Genomic DNA, 21,254 nt, shown 5'->3' on the forward strand with positions numbered 1-21,254 from the left:
CTAATGAATTTTGTTGATATTTGGTATGAAGATAGTTCGAGACGCTTGTAGGGACATAGGCTACTTCTTATCCCTAGGAAATATATAGCGGGACTTTTATCCCGGAAAATTCATTCACGCGGTCGAAACCGTGAGCAAAAGCTATCGTTGGTATAATGCATCATGATATTATATAATTCGACATATTCGGACTTGCATTCCCTTAACATATCGCATCGCTATCTCTCCGGTAGGTCACCATTATCATGATCTTGAGTAATGTTTATTCCGTCGATGATATTTCATGTTAGTTCAGATAATATCTGTTACCAGTAAGCCATGATTGACAATGCCATAGAGAGATATAAACAGAAAATTTTACGTCATTTGTCTGATGAAATAATATGTTGAGCAAATCAAACAATCAGCCTAATTCTCAATCCTTACATATAATCCTCTGCCTCTTTCTATCTGAATCTAAAAGATATAATTGAAACAATTTGATAAAACAATTTGTGAAAGGGTGGTAGCTTAGCAAGGTTTGGGTTTATTTGTCCTCATCGGCGAGGATCATCACGCGTCCTTTATATTATTATTATATGAATATAATACATAGGTATAAGTATGTTTTCTCCTCTTATGTCCCGCCTTCGCTGGCAATTTAGATACATTAAGCTTTACTTTCTAACTTTTCTTCTTGTTAAATAATATATATGTATATATATATATATATATACACCGGCATACCAACCAAAACCCGCGATAGCCTTCTTCGGCGCATACGGGACGGTCTCGGGGTGTCTTGTTGCACTAAGATAGCTGCACGTAATCGTCTTTAATAAGAGACTAGACAGAATTTTCGTGGTTTTCTCAATTTTTGCCATGCCTATTATTGTAATCAAAGATAACAGCTCATGTGATAGGACCCGTTCATTTAATTTCTATACGTGATGCTTTACAACTGGTTTTTCTAGTTGTAAATGTCTCTATACTTGAGCTTGAAATGCCTCCTTAGTTTATTATTTTGTCTCTCGCTTTGCTATGGAGGGAAGTGGACAATTAATATTTCCAACTCCTCCTTATCTTTCTATTTGATTAATTTCGTTGCGGGATAAAGCGGATCAGTGTTTCCAGCTCTCCTTGGCGAATAAAAATTGGAAACCTCTGGTGGAGGGTATTAGGGAACGCGAATAAATAAGGAAGAGAAACTACGCCGTCAGTTTGATAGGATCCTTCATGGGTCTAAATGTGCCAGTTCATATCTACATCTAAGATATGTTTTAATAATGTCTTTGGAGAACTGAGGGCTTTCTCTACAATTCTATATGGAGTTATAAGAACAAACAATTATAGGAAATACATCCAGAAGGACGGTACGGTCGACATTTGTCGGGTGGGTGAATCACTCAGGCATGTGATTTTGCTCTTCGATACAGTCTTGATACTCCGGATCTGTCGTAGTACCAGTAAATACTACAACCAGTCATTGAAAATGATATTGCAACGCTGTACTCAGATCGATCTATTATTATAGATAGCACTATTGTTTCCAACAAGCACGATATTGTGAAAGTTACCGTCAATACTTGTTACCGTCATCATTCCCTATAACGACAACCTTATTAAGGCCGAAAAAGATTAAATATCAAAATATTATAACTTGACATACGAGGTTACTGATAGGTGTGGACTTTACAATAAATTATTATCCTGTTTTTTTCCATGGGTTGATACGAAAAAGCCTCGACCAACATCTCCAGAGGCTCTCAATTGGCCGTTGAGTCAAGAGCCAAATGCAGAAAGCAGTATTGCTGGTACGCATTAAGAGGATTACTGACTTTTAATCCCTATTCACCGGTCGCTTGGGTCTTGAGCCTCGCCATCGGAAGATGATTCGCTTTTTTAAATACATTGATGTTTTTAGAAATATGTTTATTTATTTTATATATTAGGTATACATATAAATATAAAATAGCTTTCTTATAAAATAGCTTAAAAAATATATTATTATTATCATCTAGTCTATTACTATCTAGTATCTTAACCAGATAAGGGCAATTATATTCGCCTATGTGATTAATAAATTATTTTAAATAGTAAAAAAGGACATTGTTCTGTGCCCATACATAATTCGCCCTGGAACCAACAGCAATGGAAAAATGTTTGTAATATTTAGAATCATTAATAAATTCTCATGACATATTGTTTCTAAAACGGACAAGCTGGGATATCGCATTAATCCAAAAAAACGATGAGATTTGAGGTTATAATTGATAGTAAACATTGAAAGCTTTTCAATGTTCAAGGTAGATTTATAGTCCTATCATTTACGCTTTAAATATGCTTTTTATTGATATAAGTACCTATCTTATATATATAAGCCCTAAAGATTCATCACTATGTAGGTATCTGATTATTTTTTACTTAAATCAGGCTATTTTAAGACTTGATTCATATAATTTTTTATAAGTAAAAAGGTACCTAATTATGTAGTTATAGTATTTACATCCTCTAAGAGTACCCTTCAGATTTTATATATTTTCTATATATACGTACGTCGTACGTATTCCCCGAAGAGACAGACAGAGGCGCTCTGTTGAGCATTCACGCTCAGAAGCATGGCATATTTTACACACTTTTGGTGGACTCTTAGGGCATGTAGGATTAAATTAAACAAATAAAAAAATATTTTTAGTTCATATTATTTATTTCCTCATCACCTACATTGATTTATAAAATATTATCTGAGTATTGTGCAGGAGGGTTGTTGTTATGGTATTATTTATCAATTCAGTTTTGCCAATCACAATTACCGAGTCCGGATTTCCAACATTCTATTACAGAGCACGCAGCTTCTACTAACATTGTTACAGCTGAAGTATGTATAGGCTCTTGGGCCGTGGTCCAACATGCTGTACATATAAGATCAAGGGCTACAACCTGAAAAAAAAAAACAAACACATTATGCTCAAAATAAAATGGTAATATATTAATATTGTGTCACACGGAATCAGATTTAAGTATTCAAATCTTCCAGCTGAATTAAATGTAAGAAACCTTCAAGCATATGACACACGTTTTTTAATTCAACAATATTCTTGCTAGTTTGCTCTTAAGTTGCCACAGCCACATGCTAAAGTGTGTAGTAGGTAGTATACAGACTCTGTTCGCTGTTTCCACGCAGTTACCAAGCACAGGAACCGAGAAGCGAACTAGATGTTTGGCGGCAGTTAAACTTGTACGATTAAAGAAAAATGTGCTTACCAAATGAGGCGCTGTCCATTTTTGTATACAGTGGCGAATCTGCTCGTTCTCCAACACCATGGATCCACCAGCAGAGCCACAATTAATGCAAAAAGCAATTTCCATTTCGTATCCGTTATCAATGCCAGGTAAATTGTTACATCAGTTCACAAAGTCCAGAAATCACAGCCAGTTTATGTCGATATCGTAATCAATCGCACAGAGTCTTTATAATAGCCGAATCGTCAATGATATAGTGAGAGTCAGAGAATTATAATATATTATATGGAAAGTGAGAGTCTAGTTTATTTGTCTCTAATGAGTGAAGTGTGAGTGACATTAAATTGAATTGAAAAATGAAGTAAGAATTAGGGATACTACTCGACTAGATTCTGGATCGATTATATCGATCATTTATACAAAAATCGATTTTATTCAACATAGGGTTATTTTTATTCGGAAAAATATTTAGCGGGACCCTTATCCCGGAAAATCTTTCACACGGGCGGATCCGATAGTAATTTAATATGGAGAGAGCTTGAGGCTCCCGGATGGAGGAACAGAGAAGAACGCTACTTTTTATATGTATAATTCATAAATATTTTATACGACAGAAAAATAAATGTTCTTATGAATTAAAAACTAAAAAAAAAACTTTTTTAATAGATGACTTAATCTATAATCAATTTAGTCCTAAAACTAACTACTTATTTATTTGAGACGCATCCACTGCTCGATTAAATATTATTATAATAATTAAAGAACATATCGCCTCACAAATCGAATATATTAAAATGTTTCAATAATTAATTATCGGTAATTAGTTTTATCGTTTTGTCGAACCGGTACATCTCTATACACAATTAGTTGTAAACATGTCGGCGACTTTGACTTTAAGTCGTTACAATAGTTTTATATATTCATTTTGGATGTAGCAGCTTGTCCGTTTTATAGACATATTTGCAAATAATATAAAAAAATACATAAATAATTATGGTGCTAGTCACACCTTTGTTGGTTCTGGGGCCGTTTTCGACAATGTCCTTTTATTTTGTTTAGTATATATTGTTATGTAGCGGAAAATTACTAAACTTTTTTTGTATAAGGTCTATCGAGCGCGCGCAGCCACGATCAGCACACAGTGTGGTAACATAAAAGTAAGAAAAAAAGAAGAAGAAATAAAAACCCAATGTTTATGATAATATGCTTTATTATATTACAATCTAAGCAACTTCAAGTAAGCACTTTTTATTTATAAAAATTTACATAGCATTACATTGTTTAGCTAATATAATATTCAAATGATTTACATCCAAGTATAACATGATTTACTTGAAACAATATTTAAGTGCCAACATAAAGGTCGATCTCTTCAGGACAACTGACATCTTCATTCGTAGATAGGTTCGGATAGAATGCTGTACGCCTTTTGAACGTTTTGTGTGATTTCCTTCACCGGTTTGTCTGCATTTGCCAACCATGTGCTTCCACTTTCACCTCTTTTGTAAGCATCTACAATCCCCTGAGCAGCCGACTCCATCCTGAATTGTAAATATTCATAAGACACAAAATATTATCTCTAAAATATCAAATGGTACACAATAGTCATTAGTTATTAATCTTTTATTTTGTAACATTTTGGGGAAATATGTAATCAATAATCACATATATTTTATATGCTATCGTTGAATAAATAATAATTTCTATTAATATTACATAAACACCAATGGCAAACAAGATTGGGCTAGGACCTTGGCTCTCACCATCAGGCCGTTACACGAACACACTGGGTAAAAAGTGGGTGCCCCAGTAGCTCTGTCTACTTCTTTGACAATAATGTGTGATGTGGAATTTGGAACGCAACGAAATCAGCTGTCGATAATTACTCGACTATTTCATTGCAGTTTCCATACAGTTTTAATTAGCACTATAGGTCAATCATGCTCGTAATACAAACCTCTGAAACGGATAGTCTGCTCGTAAAGCTTGTTGATAAGTTGCTGCTATTTCTTTGTCAAAGCTACCCAGCTTAGCGTCGGATAAAAGTGGAGTGTCAGTAGCTCCTAGACACATAACTATCATTCGCACGCCGGTTTTGGAGTAATATTCGTCTCTCTGAACAATTAAATGGGTTACATTAAACGAAGTAATAGTTCTGGCAAATGTATTCTCAAATAGATACCATATTCATAAAACAGAATGAAATAAACTAAATTCATAGTCATTATCAGAATTTCTTTGAAGCACTGGATGGTCTATTCTAATTCAAACCTAAAAAAGCCGTTATTTACAAATTAACTTACACCAATACAGTTGGTGAATTGAAGTACAGCACTCTTGGTGGCGAAGTATATGGGGATGAGATGGGATTGAGAGAGGGCAGCAACTGACGCCAGGTTGATGACTGCACCGCCCTTACCACCGTGGTTTTTACCCATAATTTCCATTGCTCTCAAGGTTCCCGCTACAAGCGCTGTCTGAAATTAAAGTAATAGTTAATAGAAAATAGAAAACGCGCTCTTATTTCCTTATTCTGTCCTATACGTATTGTCAGCCGTAAGGGGCCCTATTTTGTCTACGAAGGCGAATCTGCCTTTTTACCATTATAATAATAATAATAATATCAGCCCTGTATATTATACTTGCCCACTGCTGAGCACGGGCCTCCTCTACTAATGGGAGGGATTAAACCTTAGTCCACCACGCTGGCCTAGTGCGGATTGGTAGACTTCACACACCTTCGAAATTCCTATAGAGAACTTCTCAGATGTGCAGGTTTCCTCACGATGTTTTCTTTCAGCGTTAAAGTGAACGATAAATTCACAAAGAACACACACATGATTTTAGAAAAGTCGGAGGTGTGTGCCCTTGGGATTTGAACCTGCGAACATTCGTCTTGGCAGTTCGTTCCACACCCAACTAGGCTATCGCCGCTTTACGCTTTTTTTTTTTGCCATTACGGGCAATATAATCGAAGGAGTACACTGATAGCCGGATAAGTAAATTGGGGATTTTTTTACTCTTTAAACGATACGACTAACAAAGCAGTCCTTTGATTAGAATGCCCGTCACATATAATCGACAATTGATCTTAATAGCTCCAGTTAATAAACCGGATTACATGAAACATTTATGGTATATCACGAGGGAATATGCTAATATCTGACCTCCAGTGTCGAGATATATAAGACCAAGACTCCTAATTTCATTTAATAAAAAAAATGTTGATCAATGGTGTTTGTAAACGATTGGTGCCATTGCGATAGCAGCAATTATGTGTAAAATTAATAACATTAATCCCTATCATGCCTATGATAAGCATAAATATTTTTAATATAAAATTCACTTCATCATATTAGTATAAACAAGAGAAGCCTAATTCTTTAATTATTATGATCAATCTCCAGTTTCATGAAACCTAAAAATTCTTACATTTGGAAGTATGATTTGAATTTATACTAATATAAATAATTGAAGAGTTTGGTTGTTTAAACACACTAATATCAGGAACTACTAAATTGATTTTGAAATGTTTTTTAATAATAGGAAGCTACATTACTCCTGAATGCTATATGCTACTTTTTATCCCGGGACAGTATTTATTCCAGAAAGTTTACACGCGAACGGAACCCCGGGCCAAAGCTATCATGAAATTATGTTACATTATATGTGCACTGTATTACTATTTACCTCTGATCATAGACTAAGTAAAATAGTTAAAATCTAGAAATATCCATTTAGTAGTATCCTGTGTAATGTAATGAATGAGTATTTTCTGTAAATGTTAGTCATGCCATACTCATTACGTCTGGTTAAATTATAACTAGTAATATGCAATGTAAGCCACTTATAGCACAATAAAATTGTAGGTGTTGACAAGGCTTTTCAGAAGAAGACTCCAAGCATAACCTTATATTCAACAAGCCTCAAATTCTTGCCCAAGATAATCGATTATTACTTAGAAAGATTAAAAATGTACAAATTACAATAGAGAACATGGTTGGAAGCTTGCACAGACCTGGAATCCGGTTATTAAATCGGAACCAGAATGACACTGGACTCCTTCTGCGTAGTTCGGATCGTCAACATCAAAAGTTAAACATTCATGTTAACATAGGAAACCGTCATGATTTAGCCAAGATTGGATCCTTTACAAATGGATGGTAACAAGAATCTGGTCGTAAGGCAAGCCCGAAACATTATGCAACATGCTTGTACGAAGTGTATGACTTACTGACTCAATCTCGACTATGACTGCCTCGGTGACGTAGTTGTAATTATACAAGGTACATACGATTAAGACTACTGCTCTGACGTAGTGGGTTCAAATCCCGGGTCGGGGCAAAATAATTATGACTGGGTGTTTTCATCTTAAAACATTACTCAGTCGCAGCCCGGAGGCAGGAAATTGGTGTTGTGATACCCCCGTACCTCATAAAGCCGTTGGTCCTGCGCCTGATCTCTCTGCGGTCATGTCGAATTGCCGTCTCACGAGACTATGAGAGTGAAGGAACAGAGAGTGCACTTGTTTATTGCACACACACTTGTGCACTATAATATCTCCTGTGTACCTGACTGATCTCCGTTGAGATTGGTCGCCGTGGCCGAAAACTCGTCTAGGAGGATTCATTCATTCACTGAGATGCAGATCTCAGACTGGAGTAGGACTTGAGGAGATGGAAAAATTTAGGTATTTTGTTTTACATTATACGATTTTACCATAAAACAACAAATAATATTATGTATGTCTGATTTCCGTTGACAATGTACTTTACACAGTAATCCTAATAAATTATTACATAAGACTTTGGTGATAAAAAAACAAAACAAGTTTAGATGACTTTTAAAAAATTATCTAAATACTAAAAAGTAATATGTAAATATGATATTTTTTATATATTACAAATGAGTCACTCGATGTTAACATCAAAAGTATCGTGGATGAATGAAGAACTTTAAGCGAAAGGAATAAAGAACGGGAGGGAGTGTTGATGTCTAATATCAGAAGTATCACGAATGAGGTGAGGACCTCAAGGGATGGGAATAAGATTAAGAATCGGAGGAAGTGTTGAAACCCTGTAAAACTAACTCGGCATACGAAACGCAACAGCAACATTTCACTTTACATTGGTTTTCTATAACACAAGAGTACTCCCAAGTCGAGCTGACGTATTAATGCTGTAGACGAATATGTGTACGGCATGCTGTGGGAGTTTAAGTGTTATTTCAGAGACAATAAGGAGGGTTTGACTAATTCTAGCCAAAAGTTGCTGGAATAGTGTATTTCATGTGTACCCCTTAACATATCTAAATGAAGCGAAAAGTGGGTGATACGATAATCAACCAAAGACATAATAACTCCTACAGTGGACTCAGGATTGATGGATAACTTGTATTACGCTACACCATGAATCAACAATAAATACAGAACGTCTCGTAATATCATGATTACATACGATAACTTTATCGCTTTCATATTTGCGAACAAAACAACATTCTTAAGGCTAGATAAATGACTATTATCAGTGCTTACTACTTCTACGTTAGTCGATACAATATCTCCTTTAATTCTTATATTACTAAAGCTTACTTCAATATCTTCATAGGGGTAAACGAAGATGGAACCGGACCCACCATTCGTTAACTTTTGCAATCCTCTTACGTAATTGAAGACAACATTATCAAGATTGTTAGACATATCGAGTAAGAGTCTAGGTATTTATCTCTAAAACCATATGTAGGTGAATTTTATTTTTCATCCTATAGATCGAAGCCAGCACTGGTGTTCACATATTATGAACGCTGCAATTAGACTAATCAAATCAACACGAAGGCAATAAAATCTAATCGAGTCCTACGTAAAAATGTACCTACTAAATAATTGTAAATTATAATAATTTATTGCAGTTGAATATTGAGACGAGTATGCCGCTCACGTGATGGCAAGCGATACCACCGCCTATAAACAGTAGCAACACCATACAACACTTGGAAATAATAATACTGCGTGGTTATCCACTATATTTGACTTCCTGAGACATAAGAAGTTAGGTCTTATAATGCTCAGAAATTACGCCACCTTAAATGTTCTTCCAACTGGAATATAATAATAATAATAATAATATCAGCCCTGTATTATATACTTGCCCACTGCTGAGCACGGGCCTCCTCTACTACTGAGAGGGATTAGGCCTCAGTCCACCACGCTGGCCTAGTGCGGATTGGTAGACTTTACACACCCTCGAAATTCCCATAGAGAACTTCTCAGATGTGCAGGTTTCCTCACGATGTTTTCCTTCACCGTTAAAGCGAACGATAAATTTACAAAGAATACACACATGATGTTTAAAAAAATTAAGAGGTGTGTGCCCTTGGGATTTGAACCTGCGGAAATTCGTCTCGGCAGTCCGTTCCACACCCAACTAGGCTATCGCCGCTTTTTTAAACTAGTTTGGCTAGCAAACTGGAATACAAAAGTGCATATATGTACCCTGCTGCTTGACGGTAGAAATAGATAGTGCGGATGTACTTACCCAGACCAGTCCTCGCATACGAGAGACCTACCAGCAGTAAAATAAAAGTACAGGCAACAGTGGCGAAGGGTCCACATATCCCGATTCCTGAGGGCTTCCATTTCCTATTTATCATTAGAACGAGTTCCAAATAGCATTTATGCATAATATTAGTATCTATTTGTTGCATTCCCTTTCGGAAAATTTCACCTTTCGCCACTAATGTACCAATATACTGTAATGTACTGCAGTCTAAGAATAATACAAACTTACCACGTTGATATCAATTTGTTTCTTGTAAGTTTCATAGCTGTCATTCATGATCCCAGCATTGTTTATCAATACGTCTAAAGTACCTTGTTCCTTCACTACTTCATCGAAAATTCCCAAAAACAAATCGTGATTTGTAACATCGCATTTGTAAAATTTAACTTTGTTTGCTCCATATTTAGAGTTCAATTCCTTTTGCAGAACAAGCCCCGCATCTACAGCTATATCTAAGACCGCTACATGCTGAAACAATAAAACATTTCTTAAAGGGATAAATAAATGAATTAGTGGTTACAACACATATTTATAAACTATGTATTATTTAAATACTATAAAAAGGAAAAATACTTTTCTCAAGATAAAGTTACATAATTATTGTATTATCTAAGGTCTCGCGTCAAGCTTTTATCTCTACAAAGTATAAAACAAAGATTAATTCATTATTTTTTTCTTTTTAGATCATTTAAATAATAGTTTTCTTTTTAAAAATGTTTTTACTGTTATTTTTTCTCAGCAAATCTGTTAATTTTATGCCCATACTATATAGAATTGCATAAAAAAATTGTAATCCGCCATCTTGTGCGATCTGCCATATTGGATTTAGAATGAAATCATTTTATTTTTTCGTATTCTTCTCAGCAAACACATTACTAATACCCAGGGCGTGTAAAAAAACATAACTAATCCGTCATCTTTGACCGTCTGTCATATAAGAATGTATTGACATCCAATTTAAATGTGTGTGCAAAAATTTATCTTAATTGGTTGAGGTTAACTGCTTTCAAATTCATTTGCAATATAAGACCCGAACATACATTCATACAAATAATAGCTTGTAATAAATTTAATAAATTATTAGTCATCTAAGCGAACATAATGGTCCGCTGAACATGTGCTCTTGTGATAGGTCAAAGTACATGATAATAACAAGTTAATTATTACAACAATTAAGAATTATTTATGTAACTACGGACACTTAGTATTTTCCCAAATTAAAAACAAAGCGCAGTGTTATATCTACACACTAGCTTTTGCTCGCGGCTCCGCCCGCGTTATAAAGTTTTTCAGGCTAAAGTTTTCCGTTATAAAAATAGTAGTTTCCCGGGAGCCTATATTCTTCCCAGGGTCTCAAACTGTCTCCATACCAAATTTCATCTTAATACGTTAGGTAGTTTTTGAGTTTAACACGTTAAGGCAGACAGATGCAGCGGGGGACTTTTGTTATATTATTTAGAACTTTTTAAGTGAAACAATCCCGTCATACATCATTGTTGCATAACTTTAACCGTTTACGCAGCGCAGGCAACGGAAGCTCTCAAAACTCATAATTTTCCCCGTTTTTGCAACATGTTTCATTGCTGCTCCGCTCCTATTGGTCATAGCATGATGATATAAAGCCTATAGCACTCCAGGAACAAAGGGCTATCCAACACAAAAATATTTTTTCAGTTCAAACCGGTAGTTCCTGAGATTAGCCATTACTGCTCCGCTCCTATTGGTCATAGCGTGATGATATATAGCTTATAGCGGTCCACAAATAAAGGGCTATCCAACACAAAACGAATTTTTCAGTTGAAACCGGTAGTTCCTGAGATTAGCCATTACTGCTCCGCTCCTATTGGTCATAGCGTGATGATATATAACTTTGAGTACTCCACAAACAAAGGACTATTCAACACAAAAATATTTTTTCAGTTCGAATCGGTAGTTCCTGAGATTAGCCATTACTGCTCCGCTCCTATTGAATATAGCGTGATGATATATAGCCTATAGCTCTCCACGAACAAAGGGCTATCCAACGCAAAAAGAATTTTTCAGTTTGGACCGGTAGTTCCTGAGATTGGCCATTACTGCTCCGCTCCTATTGGTCATAGCGTGATGATATATAGCTTATAGCGGTCCACAAATAAAGGGCTATCCAACACAAAACGATTTTTTCAGTTGAAACCGGTAGTTCCTGAGATTAGCCATTACTGCTCCGCTCCTATTGGTCATAGCGTGATGATATATAGCCTATAGCACTTCACGAATAAAGGGCTATCCAACGAAAAAATAATTTTTCAGTTTGAACCGGTAGTTCCTGAGATTAGCCATTACTGCCCCGCTCCTATTGGGTATAGCGTGATGATATATAGCCTATAGCACTCCACGAACAAAGGGCTATCCAACGCAAAAGAATTTTTCAGTTTGGACCGGTAGTTCTTGAGATTAGCCATTACTGCCCCGCTCCTATTGGGTATAGCGTGATGATATATAGCCTATAGCACTCCACGAACAAAGGGCTATCCAACGCAAAAATAATTTTTCAGTTTGGACCGGTAGTTCCTGAGATTAGCCATTACTGCCCCGCTCCTATTGGGTATAGCGTGATGATATATAGCCTATAGCACTCCACGAACAAAGGGCTATCCAACGCAAAAATAATTTTTCAGTTTGGACCGGTAGTTCCTGAGATTAGCCATTACTGCCCCGCTCCTATTGGGTATAGCGTGATGATATATAGCCTATAGCACTCCACGAACAAAGGGCTATCCAACGCAAAAAGAATTTTTCAGTTTGGACCGGTAGTTCCTGAGATTAGCGCGTTCAAACAAACAAACAAACAAACAAACTCTTCAGCTTTATATAATAGTATAGATATAAAAATAGAAAGAAAATTTAATACAGACTGGCAGGTAAAAGGAGAAAAAAAAATTAACTAACGTCAAAGACCACTCGTGATCCTAACAGGTGTGAACGATGTAAGCCTTAACCTAGCAAACCTACCACCACTTTCAATAGCTACCTAAGTGATGATAATAATACTCCGGATATTAAAACACAGATAAACGAAGCATATTATTATATAAAGCCTGATAACCGCTAAGATTTTGTAAAAAAATATTTTAGTAATTTATCAGAGTTTATCTTCACCCCAGTTGATATAGGAAGATATTATATATAATATCAAAGAGCATAATACATACTAAGGAAACTATATATTTTGTTTTCATATGGCAACCTCCGTGCGCACTCCTCCAAGGCAAATCTTATTCACTCGGTCTTCACACCGAATGCACGCCCGTGAGGAGACATTTGCCTTGCCACACAGTTCAGTGTATGTTCCTCTCTTTTGTAACTATACATTGAGGCTTATGAGGGCTTGCGAACATTTCTAGGACTCCACCCATCCTAACAGGGTTCCTTTCCTTTCTACACACTTCCCTTCCCCAGATCCTCCTCCTCGCATCGTAATCCTCATTGCGGAGGGTGGTGATCCCCTGAACATACAGTAATCTTTCTTTTGATTAAGTTGCGTCACCTAATTCTATCTTTAGCATTGTGGAGCGCAACATGAAGTTTGGTGCCAAGCGTGGAGCGGTTTTGGTCCGACCATCTAGATGGAACACGACCTCTCAGATGTTTGCCCTTGAGTTTGCCAGATATCCCATCGTAACTTCCTTCCAGGCCCCAGCAGTCGTTAATACGGGGAATTCCAGTATCTCATTCGCAGGTTTCCGCCGGTGTTGACTGCAGGGTCCGATACGCAAAAAAAACCTCCGTGCGCAAACTCAATTAAGATATTTTTGAGGTTATCAAATTGGTATTAAAGATAAAATGTAGCAAGGCATACGAAAAAAATGTTATCAATCAATAAAAATTTGAACTTTAAATTTATTTTATGACTAGGTGCCAAGCAAGCCGCCTGCCTGTGCGTTCGCGACCTTATATATATACAAAAATAATCCTTATAGCATGATTCAGTATTCACGCATGATGGCTTATTATTAGCGTATTTCATGTATAACTTTAGTGTTTCTATATCAATTTCTATGATTCTTTTTTATGGAATATTTAATAATGTTAACTTTTTTAATTAGGGATGACTGAGAGTGTTATAAACGTAAGAGTAGACAAATATAATGAGAAAGCTTCGAACTGCTAAGCTATCGGGAGTTACACGTGTTATTGTGAGTCAACCATAAAAGATAGACATATGCTGTTGTGGGATATTTTTTACATAATTTTAAGGAGAACATTTCTGTCATACATGATTTCTGTATAGCTTTAACCATAAAGGTTGCACACGCGACGAAAGCTTAAAAAATGGAGTAACTTCTCCCGTTTTCCCAACATTTCCCTTCACTGCTCTGCTCCTATTAATTGTAGCGTGATGAAAAGTATACTATAACCAGCACAGGAGTATGACAAATAATTGTACCAAGTTTCGTTAAAATCCGTCGAGTAGTTTTTGTTTCTATAACGGTTACACAGACAGACAGACAGACAGACAGGCAGAAAGACAGACAGACAGACAGACAGACAGACAGACAGAAAGACAGACAGACAGACAGACAGACAGACAGACAAAAATTTTACTAATTTCATTTTTGGCATCAGTATCGATCCCTAATCACCCCCTGATAGTTATTTTGGAAATATATTTCATGTACAGAATTGACCTCTCTACAGATTTATTATAAGTATATATAGATAATAAATACTTCGTAAGTAGATTACTAGATTTTAAACTTGTTCTTGCCTGTGGAAAGAATTTTCTAGAAACGAAGACATTTCTCCACTTGAGTCCTATTTCCTTTTTTATGGTAGTTCTAAGTATAATAAATAGATATATTTATTACCTACATATTGCTAAATGATAATACGATAAATTCCCAAGATAACAATTTATTGAGGGCTGATTATTAAATTGTTGCATAATAGTTATTCACAAGATAATTATAAAGTACAAAATAAAAATTATAGTTAAGTATAAATTATGTTTTGAAAATTGTTCAGTTGTCTCAAGGTTATCAATTTTTATCTGTGGATCGAATTATCAGCCATTATTGTACTTTGGTTACGAATCATAGTGCATAGAGAGAGTTACACTGCACTCAAATTAAGGTACAAAAATATAATATAACTATAATAATAACAGTATACCTATAAATTTTATTTAAGAGAATAAATAAAACTCGTGTATTTTTCCTGGCAAATTGTTTGTCAATATATTATTATTTTCGTAACGCTATTTCAGTGTTTTATCCATTACCTGTTTAACAGTGTTTGAATTTTTCAATGTGTAAGTGTAGAATAATCAAGGTGAATAATTTTCTTTATGACCTAAAATTCGCTGTTATTGACCCGTAGATAAATATGTGGTAGTAAAATTTACATTAAATTAATGCCAGCTCTGGTTTTTCGTTCAGTTTGTAAACTAAAATATATCAGTGTTCATTGTTTGTTATGTTTATTGTCGATCTATTCTTTTATACTTACTATTTTTTCTATTTAATTTAAAATGTCCGTAGTTATATAAATAAGTGTTCATCAGAAATAATAATCCTTATAAATTGTTTTGACGTATAAGGACAACTTTGTTCACCTAAGTGGTAGGTATATAAAATATTTTATTTTATTTATTTATATAAAGCTGAAGTGTTTATTTATTTCAACGCGCTAATCCTAGGAACTACTCGTTTGAATTGAAATTTTTTTACCCCTTATTCATAAACATTTATTTATCTAAGGACGGAGCATTGCTGGGATAACAAGTCTGTTTACCCATACCCATAGTACAGTGTAATATATGACAATAAAAATAAAACTGCTTTTCGGATTTTATCGTCTCTAAGACTTTACCGTCGTCATGGTCGCGTGACTCAGCTGCAAAGTTCTTAAAACGTCGAGAGAATATTAAAAAATAAAAGCCGCAATTTATTGCAAAATAAAATTAGTTTACGTATTTTAATACGTAAACTAATTTTATTTCGATGTCTAAAATTTGCTTAAGGTTATAGCTTAAGGTCCATTTTTCATACATTTTGTTTCACCTTTAATCTGGGTAACTAAACAAGTATTGACAAGTAAAGAATTTAAATTCACGTCTAGTTAGTGATTAGTTCTCGCAGTTGAAAGAAAAACGTAAAAATAATTAATATGCATGGATGTTTCGGCCTTTAAAATTTCATCAAATTTGACAAGTAGGTATTGTTAGTGTGAGTGGCGGCTGACTAACACCGACACTATTTATAAAACTTCACAAACGTCAAAAATGTGATAATGTTGCCAGGTAAAATAAAGGATTAGTTCCATTTCTACACTTTTTTGCCAAGCTATAAAATACAGTATTTTAATTTATTTATTCCCAATTTTTCGTCATCCATTATAAATATGCACCAACAAAGATGCGATACGAGTGATTACGTTCAATTTTCGAGTTCGAGACCTTGAAATATGTTTTCTGCATTAGTACCATCTAGTGGTCCTATATAAAAATTACTTTCGATATGTGTGCGTGCGTATATGTACACGAAATACCGATCTTTCTGCTTCAGCTAACTTAAATGGAACTATTCTCAGATATTCGTTTTGATGAAGCAAAATAAATACAGGGTCATTTCGACATTGCATTACTAAATGAAACCACAGGTTCGTGGTGACCTCTAGTAACACCGTGCAAAAAATTATTCATAAGTAACGAATATTTACGTCAATAATCCCGATTTTAGATTTATGGTTTTTTGATCACGCTGTTTCTTAGCGCGCTTAACTGAAGTGAATGAACTACGTCACAGCTGATGATATTATTACCGAACCTATAGGGTTCAGAAGGTCAGCTCACAAATGAACTCCCAATACGTTCACTGACTTGGTTGCAGCAGTTCATTGAGTCAATAATTAATTACTACAAAAATATTTCGTTAATTATAAACGTTATTTTCGTTAATAAAATAGTTTTCTTACCAAAAAAGTTACCTACATAATTACTAAAGTTACAAGATTTAAATCTATTGGTATCGTATTTTTTAGATTCTACATGATATTCCGACATTTATTTTAATTCCAACATTAATATTTCGGTTTGTCATAATACCTAAAAGAAGACTACGTACACATCACCGAATGTCATATTATGCTTTCTGTACCATTTCTTTGCTAGATAGGTACTAGTGATGTAACGAATGTCATTTTTTTAACATTCGCGAATGCGAATGCGAATGCGAATATCTGCTACCGACATTCGCGAATGCGAATGCGAATGTTTAGTTTTTGTTCAAATTTGGCGCCAATTTTCTATGGCTAAATAGTTAATTAATTGGTATGTTTTAAGAAAGAGTTATAGTTTATTGTAGAAGAATATTGTTTTAGTTTATTTAATATATTCTTTAGATATTTATTCAAGATGATAATTATCTAAACATTAAAAAGTTATGTAAAGACTGCTAAACAAATTATAGAAGAATTTGTTTTTGTTTCTTTCAAATGCTTTTAATTTCTTACTTGCTATTGTGTTACAAGATCTAATGAGAATTGAATTTTTAAGTTTTATTAAAGTAAACGAAATCATTTTGTGTTGACCTCAGAGCGCTGCCGTACCGCACATGCAGTAGAACTATGCCACCGAGGAAGTCTCCTATTATCTTCAAATATTATTTTTCTGATATTGACATTCGCAAAACATTCGCAGAAATTTTGCGAATGCGAATGCGAATATCCAAAAATATGCGAATATTCGCGAATGCGAATGCGAATGCGAATATTCGTTACATCACTAATAGGTACACTATGGCAATGCGTCCGAGTCTTTGACCGAGTCCGAAGAGCGCGGGATTATTCAATACAATAGTCGTACTCTTTCTCGCCTAAACTCGCAGTGTTGTCAGTATAAACTTTTTTACCAAAAAGCTTGCTAAAACGACACAGCATTTCAAAAATTCTGATATTAGATTTTTTTTTATTACATGATGTTCTAAAAGATTTAACACACAATTGTATTACAAAATAAAATAAGTAATGATTTATGATGAAATGATTAATGAAAAGTGTACCTAATTAAAATAATACACAGCAATATTTTAGTATTTTTGAAACATTATTTTAAGTAATAAAGTATAATAGAGATTTTGGATTCAGTGATTCATTTTCAATAGACATACAGGGTATAAAATAAACAAGATATTGCACAATAAGGTAATAAAAAGTTTGGTAACACTGCGCGGGCACGTGTAACTAACACGTGCCCGCGCGTGTAAAACTCTGGCTCGTCAAATATCGTGTACCTCCAGACTAGTGTTGCCAGGATCAATTTGATTAAAATCAAGAAGGTAAAATAAATCGAGATTTAGTGTTGTAGATAGGGACATAAAAAAAGCAAGTATTTTTTTTTAAATTTAAGTTTTATGTATTGCATTTTACAAAAAATATCACTGCAAGTCATGCTAAAGTTGTGTTTTAATTTGGATTTCTGTTTTAACATCAAAGAACAGATCGCCGGGGAGTCGCATCTCTAAGCAAGAGAATAAAACAAAACTGTACCTTCAGCGCTAGTGAGATGATACGTGCTATTTTGGTTGCATTGTCGCACTCAACACAGTGATGAATGCGTAGTTTATTATTTCATAATACTTAATGGTTTTAATAATTTTATTGGTGCAAAACGGGTCACGTCCCAGAACTCTGAAAATCGGGACGTCCCGCGCAAATCGGGACATCAGGCAACATTATTCCAGACCTTGCCGCTACTTTGTGGAATTCACTAAACTCGTGTGTCGCGTCTTGGTCGGTCAGGCACAAAGAAATTTAAAGTGGTCCCCTAAATGCGACCTTAACTCGAATATAATAGAGTTTATTTTTAGAAATATTTTTTGTCATTTTTGAATATTTTACGATCGCGAAGTTGTATCATTGACGCGTACGCGAAACTGAACTAATCACAATCTATTGATTATGTTTCTATCGGAGGCTGTCATTACGATTTTAATGTGGATTTATGAATTTGCGATAGGTACTGAATGGAAAAATCCAATATCATTTTGTCCGGGATTCGATCCCGAGACCTTAGCAAAGCATCCGTACTATAATACAACTGCGGCACCGAGGTAGTCACCAATTAACTGTATTAAAAATACTTTGAAGTATGAAACAACTTTTAAAGGAACAAGCAATCTACAAATCATCATTAGGTATTGGTAAACGCATTTACTATTTTGAATAAATGTTTAGATACCTATTAGACGCCGCGCCGCGCCGTGACGCATCCCGTCGCTCGACATTTTTACCTCAAATTATTACATTACCTAATTATTATCAAGATTGTAACTTCGTTATTAATTGTTCGTGTGAATTGCCAGACTTGCAGAATGATATTTTATTATTATGAGTGTTATAAATCTAATCGTTGAACGTATTTATTATACCTACTTATCTACTAAAATGGATGAACTACCTACATTAGAATGTGTGTGTTTTGATTTAAAAGAATGACACCACTTTAAAATTACGGAAATCATGTGTTATGTGTACCTAACTTATGCAATTGTGGTTGTTTGATTAGTGTCGTTTGCTTATGATGATAGTTTGAGCATAGAAAATATTGTTCGAATGAAATGTGATGATTAGTGCGTGATGTTTATGTTGGCGTTGGATATCCACCTGCAAGGTGGACAGACGACTTGATAGACGTCACGGGAACATATTGGATGCAGGCAGCTTTCGACAGGTCCATCTGGAAATCTTTAGGGGAGGCCTATGTTCAACAGTGGACTTTATGTAGCTGATGATGATAATGATGTTTAGGTATGTGTCTTTTTGTAACGTTGGCGTAGCGTCTTCACTGCTGGTCTAATTGTTGATTGAGTGATGTGGCACGACACAAAACCCTAGGTAGTTAAAGCGACGACATCAGCTGTTCGGTTGCGGCGCGGCGCGCGCGATTCTACGAACTACCCTTGCGCTCCGAGTGTGCATCACTTGTTTGTGTGCGTGAACATAATATTATCAATGACTGTGTGCGATGTTGCCGCTTCGGCGAATTCTAGTATAGTAGTAGTGACAAAAGGTTGTGTAAAAATAAAATGACTATTTGAATATTTATTTTGTTTGAAAATTTTACTTTTTGTTTTTGACCTCAGATTAGAGTAACTTAGAGTAAACGGCTTCTTTCAAGATGACTTTCTCGCAGTTAAATTTAAGTCTAGGGTTACAAAATGACCCTGTATATAGATAAATTGTAGCATAATATGTACCTCTAGCAAATAGCAAACATTTTTCTAGAAACAAAGTATTTTGGACGTAATTATAAAAAATGAGACTTTTTGTGACTTCAATGCCATCAAGCGAAAAAATTGCGGCAGAGCCATGAACGTATTCGCCTTAAACATAAGATATCATAGCATATACAGGTGTCCCAGAAAGTAGTGTCAAGCGGAAGTCTAAAGATAGAGCATCCCTTGGGGTATCCGAATCACCCCTATGTATGTTCCGCGACTTTTCATAGTTTTCGAGTTATGATTATTTTTCTGAATTTTTGAGAATTTTCGATTTGAACGATTAAATGTTTTTTTTTAAGTAGAAGACTTATTCGTGATTTCTTTATTGCAACTAAATTTTTTATTAGTACTTTACTGCTAAAAACAATCAGCTTCGTAACTTTAATGAAAATGATGAAAATGTTGGTGTCAAGTGAAAAACTTACGTTCTATGAATTATGACTTCAATTTTCTACTTTAAATTAAAAAATCTAAAGAAGTGACGTCGTGGCTCTAAGGTAGGTCAAAAACTTCTAAAATTGGTGTGCTTGACACTATTTTCTGGGACACCTGTATAAAAAGTTTGAATTGACGCACGAATCCTTTTTTTTTTTTTGACGTATCGATTAACGACTATAGAAAATTACTGTTACTGACACGATATCAATACTTAGTGCAATTCTTAATAATTCGTGGTAAGGTTCTGAAAAGGTGCAGAGGAATCACTGCTATGCTCGTATAAAAAAATCACGAAACTTTATATAATTTATAGACGATTAATTAACGACGATTTTTGTAATTTATAGAAACTTTATATAATTTATAGACGATTAATTAACGACGATTTTTATAATTTATAGAAACTTTATAATTTATAAACTATTAATTAACGACGCTTTAAGTATATAATTTATAGACGATTGATTAACGTCGCTTTATATAATTTATAAACGATTGATTAAAGACAATTATTTGTAGCCGTACCTTAACTCCTTCATTCATCAAAATTCGCACCACACCAGAGCCAATGCCAGTAGCCGCTCCAGTAATGATAACAACCTTATCTTTCCACTCGTACACCATGTTGGATATAACAAGTTCAAATGAACGATGCGTTGAGATACACTCTTATATAATACTAATACGTACATTCAAAAACATTTTGCACATCTGTGCATTGACACTCCAAGATACAGGCATCGCCTAGTTTGGGGCCCCCTGTTAATTAAAGTGTAAA

The 21,254-nt window shown here is 34.8% G+C and overlaps 1 protein-coding gene across 1 annotated transcript; it reads right to left on the reverse strand.

Annotated features, from left to right (window-relative positions):
* Positions 1 to 4,414: 4,414 nt before the first annotated feature.
* Positions 4,415 to 21,132, reverse strand: LOC115445285 (15-hydroxyprostaglandin dehydrogenase [NAD(+)]). Its single transcript, XM_030171502.1, has 5 exons — positions 21,002 to 21,132; positions 10,008 to 10,247; positions 5,526 to 5,699; positions 5,180 to 5,337; positions 4,415 to 4,763 (listed from the first exon to the last, which is right to left on the reverse strand). Exons 1-5 carry the CDS (start codon positions 21,098 to 21,100, stop codon positions 4,613 to 4,615), a joined length of 822 nt encoding a protein of 273 aa, XP_030027362.1. The 5' UTR covers positions 21,101 to 21,132; the 3' UTR covers positions 4,415 to 4,612.
* Between the last annotated feature and the right edge of the window lie 122 nt (positions 21,133 to 21,254).

The sequence above is a fragment of the Manduca sexta genome, chromosome 17, assembly GCF_014839805.1.
Source record: "Manduca sexta isolate Smith_Timp_Sample1 chromosome 17, JHU_Msex_v1.0, whole genome shotgun sequence".
Classification (NCBI taxonomy): domain Eukaryota; kingdom Metazoa; phylum Arthropoda; class Insecta; order Lepidoptera; family Sphingidae; genus Manduca; species Manduca sexta.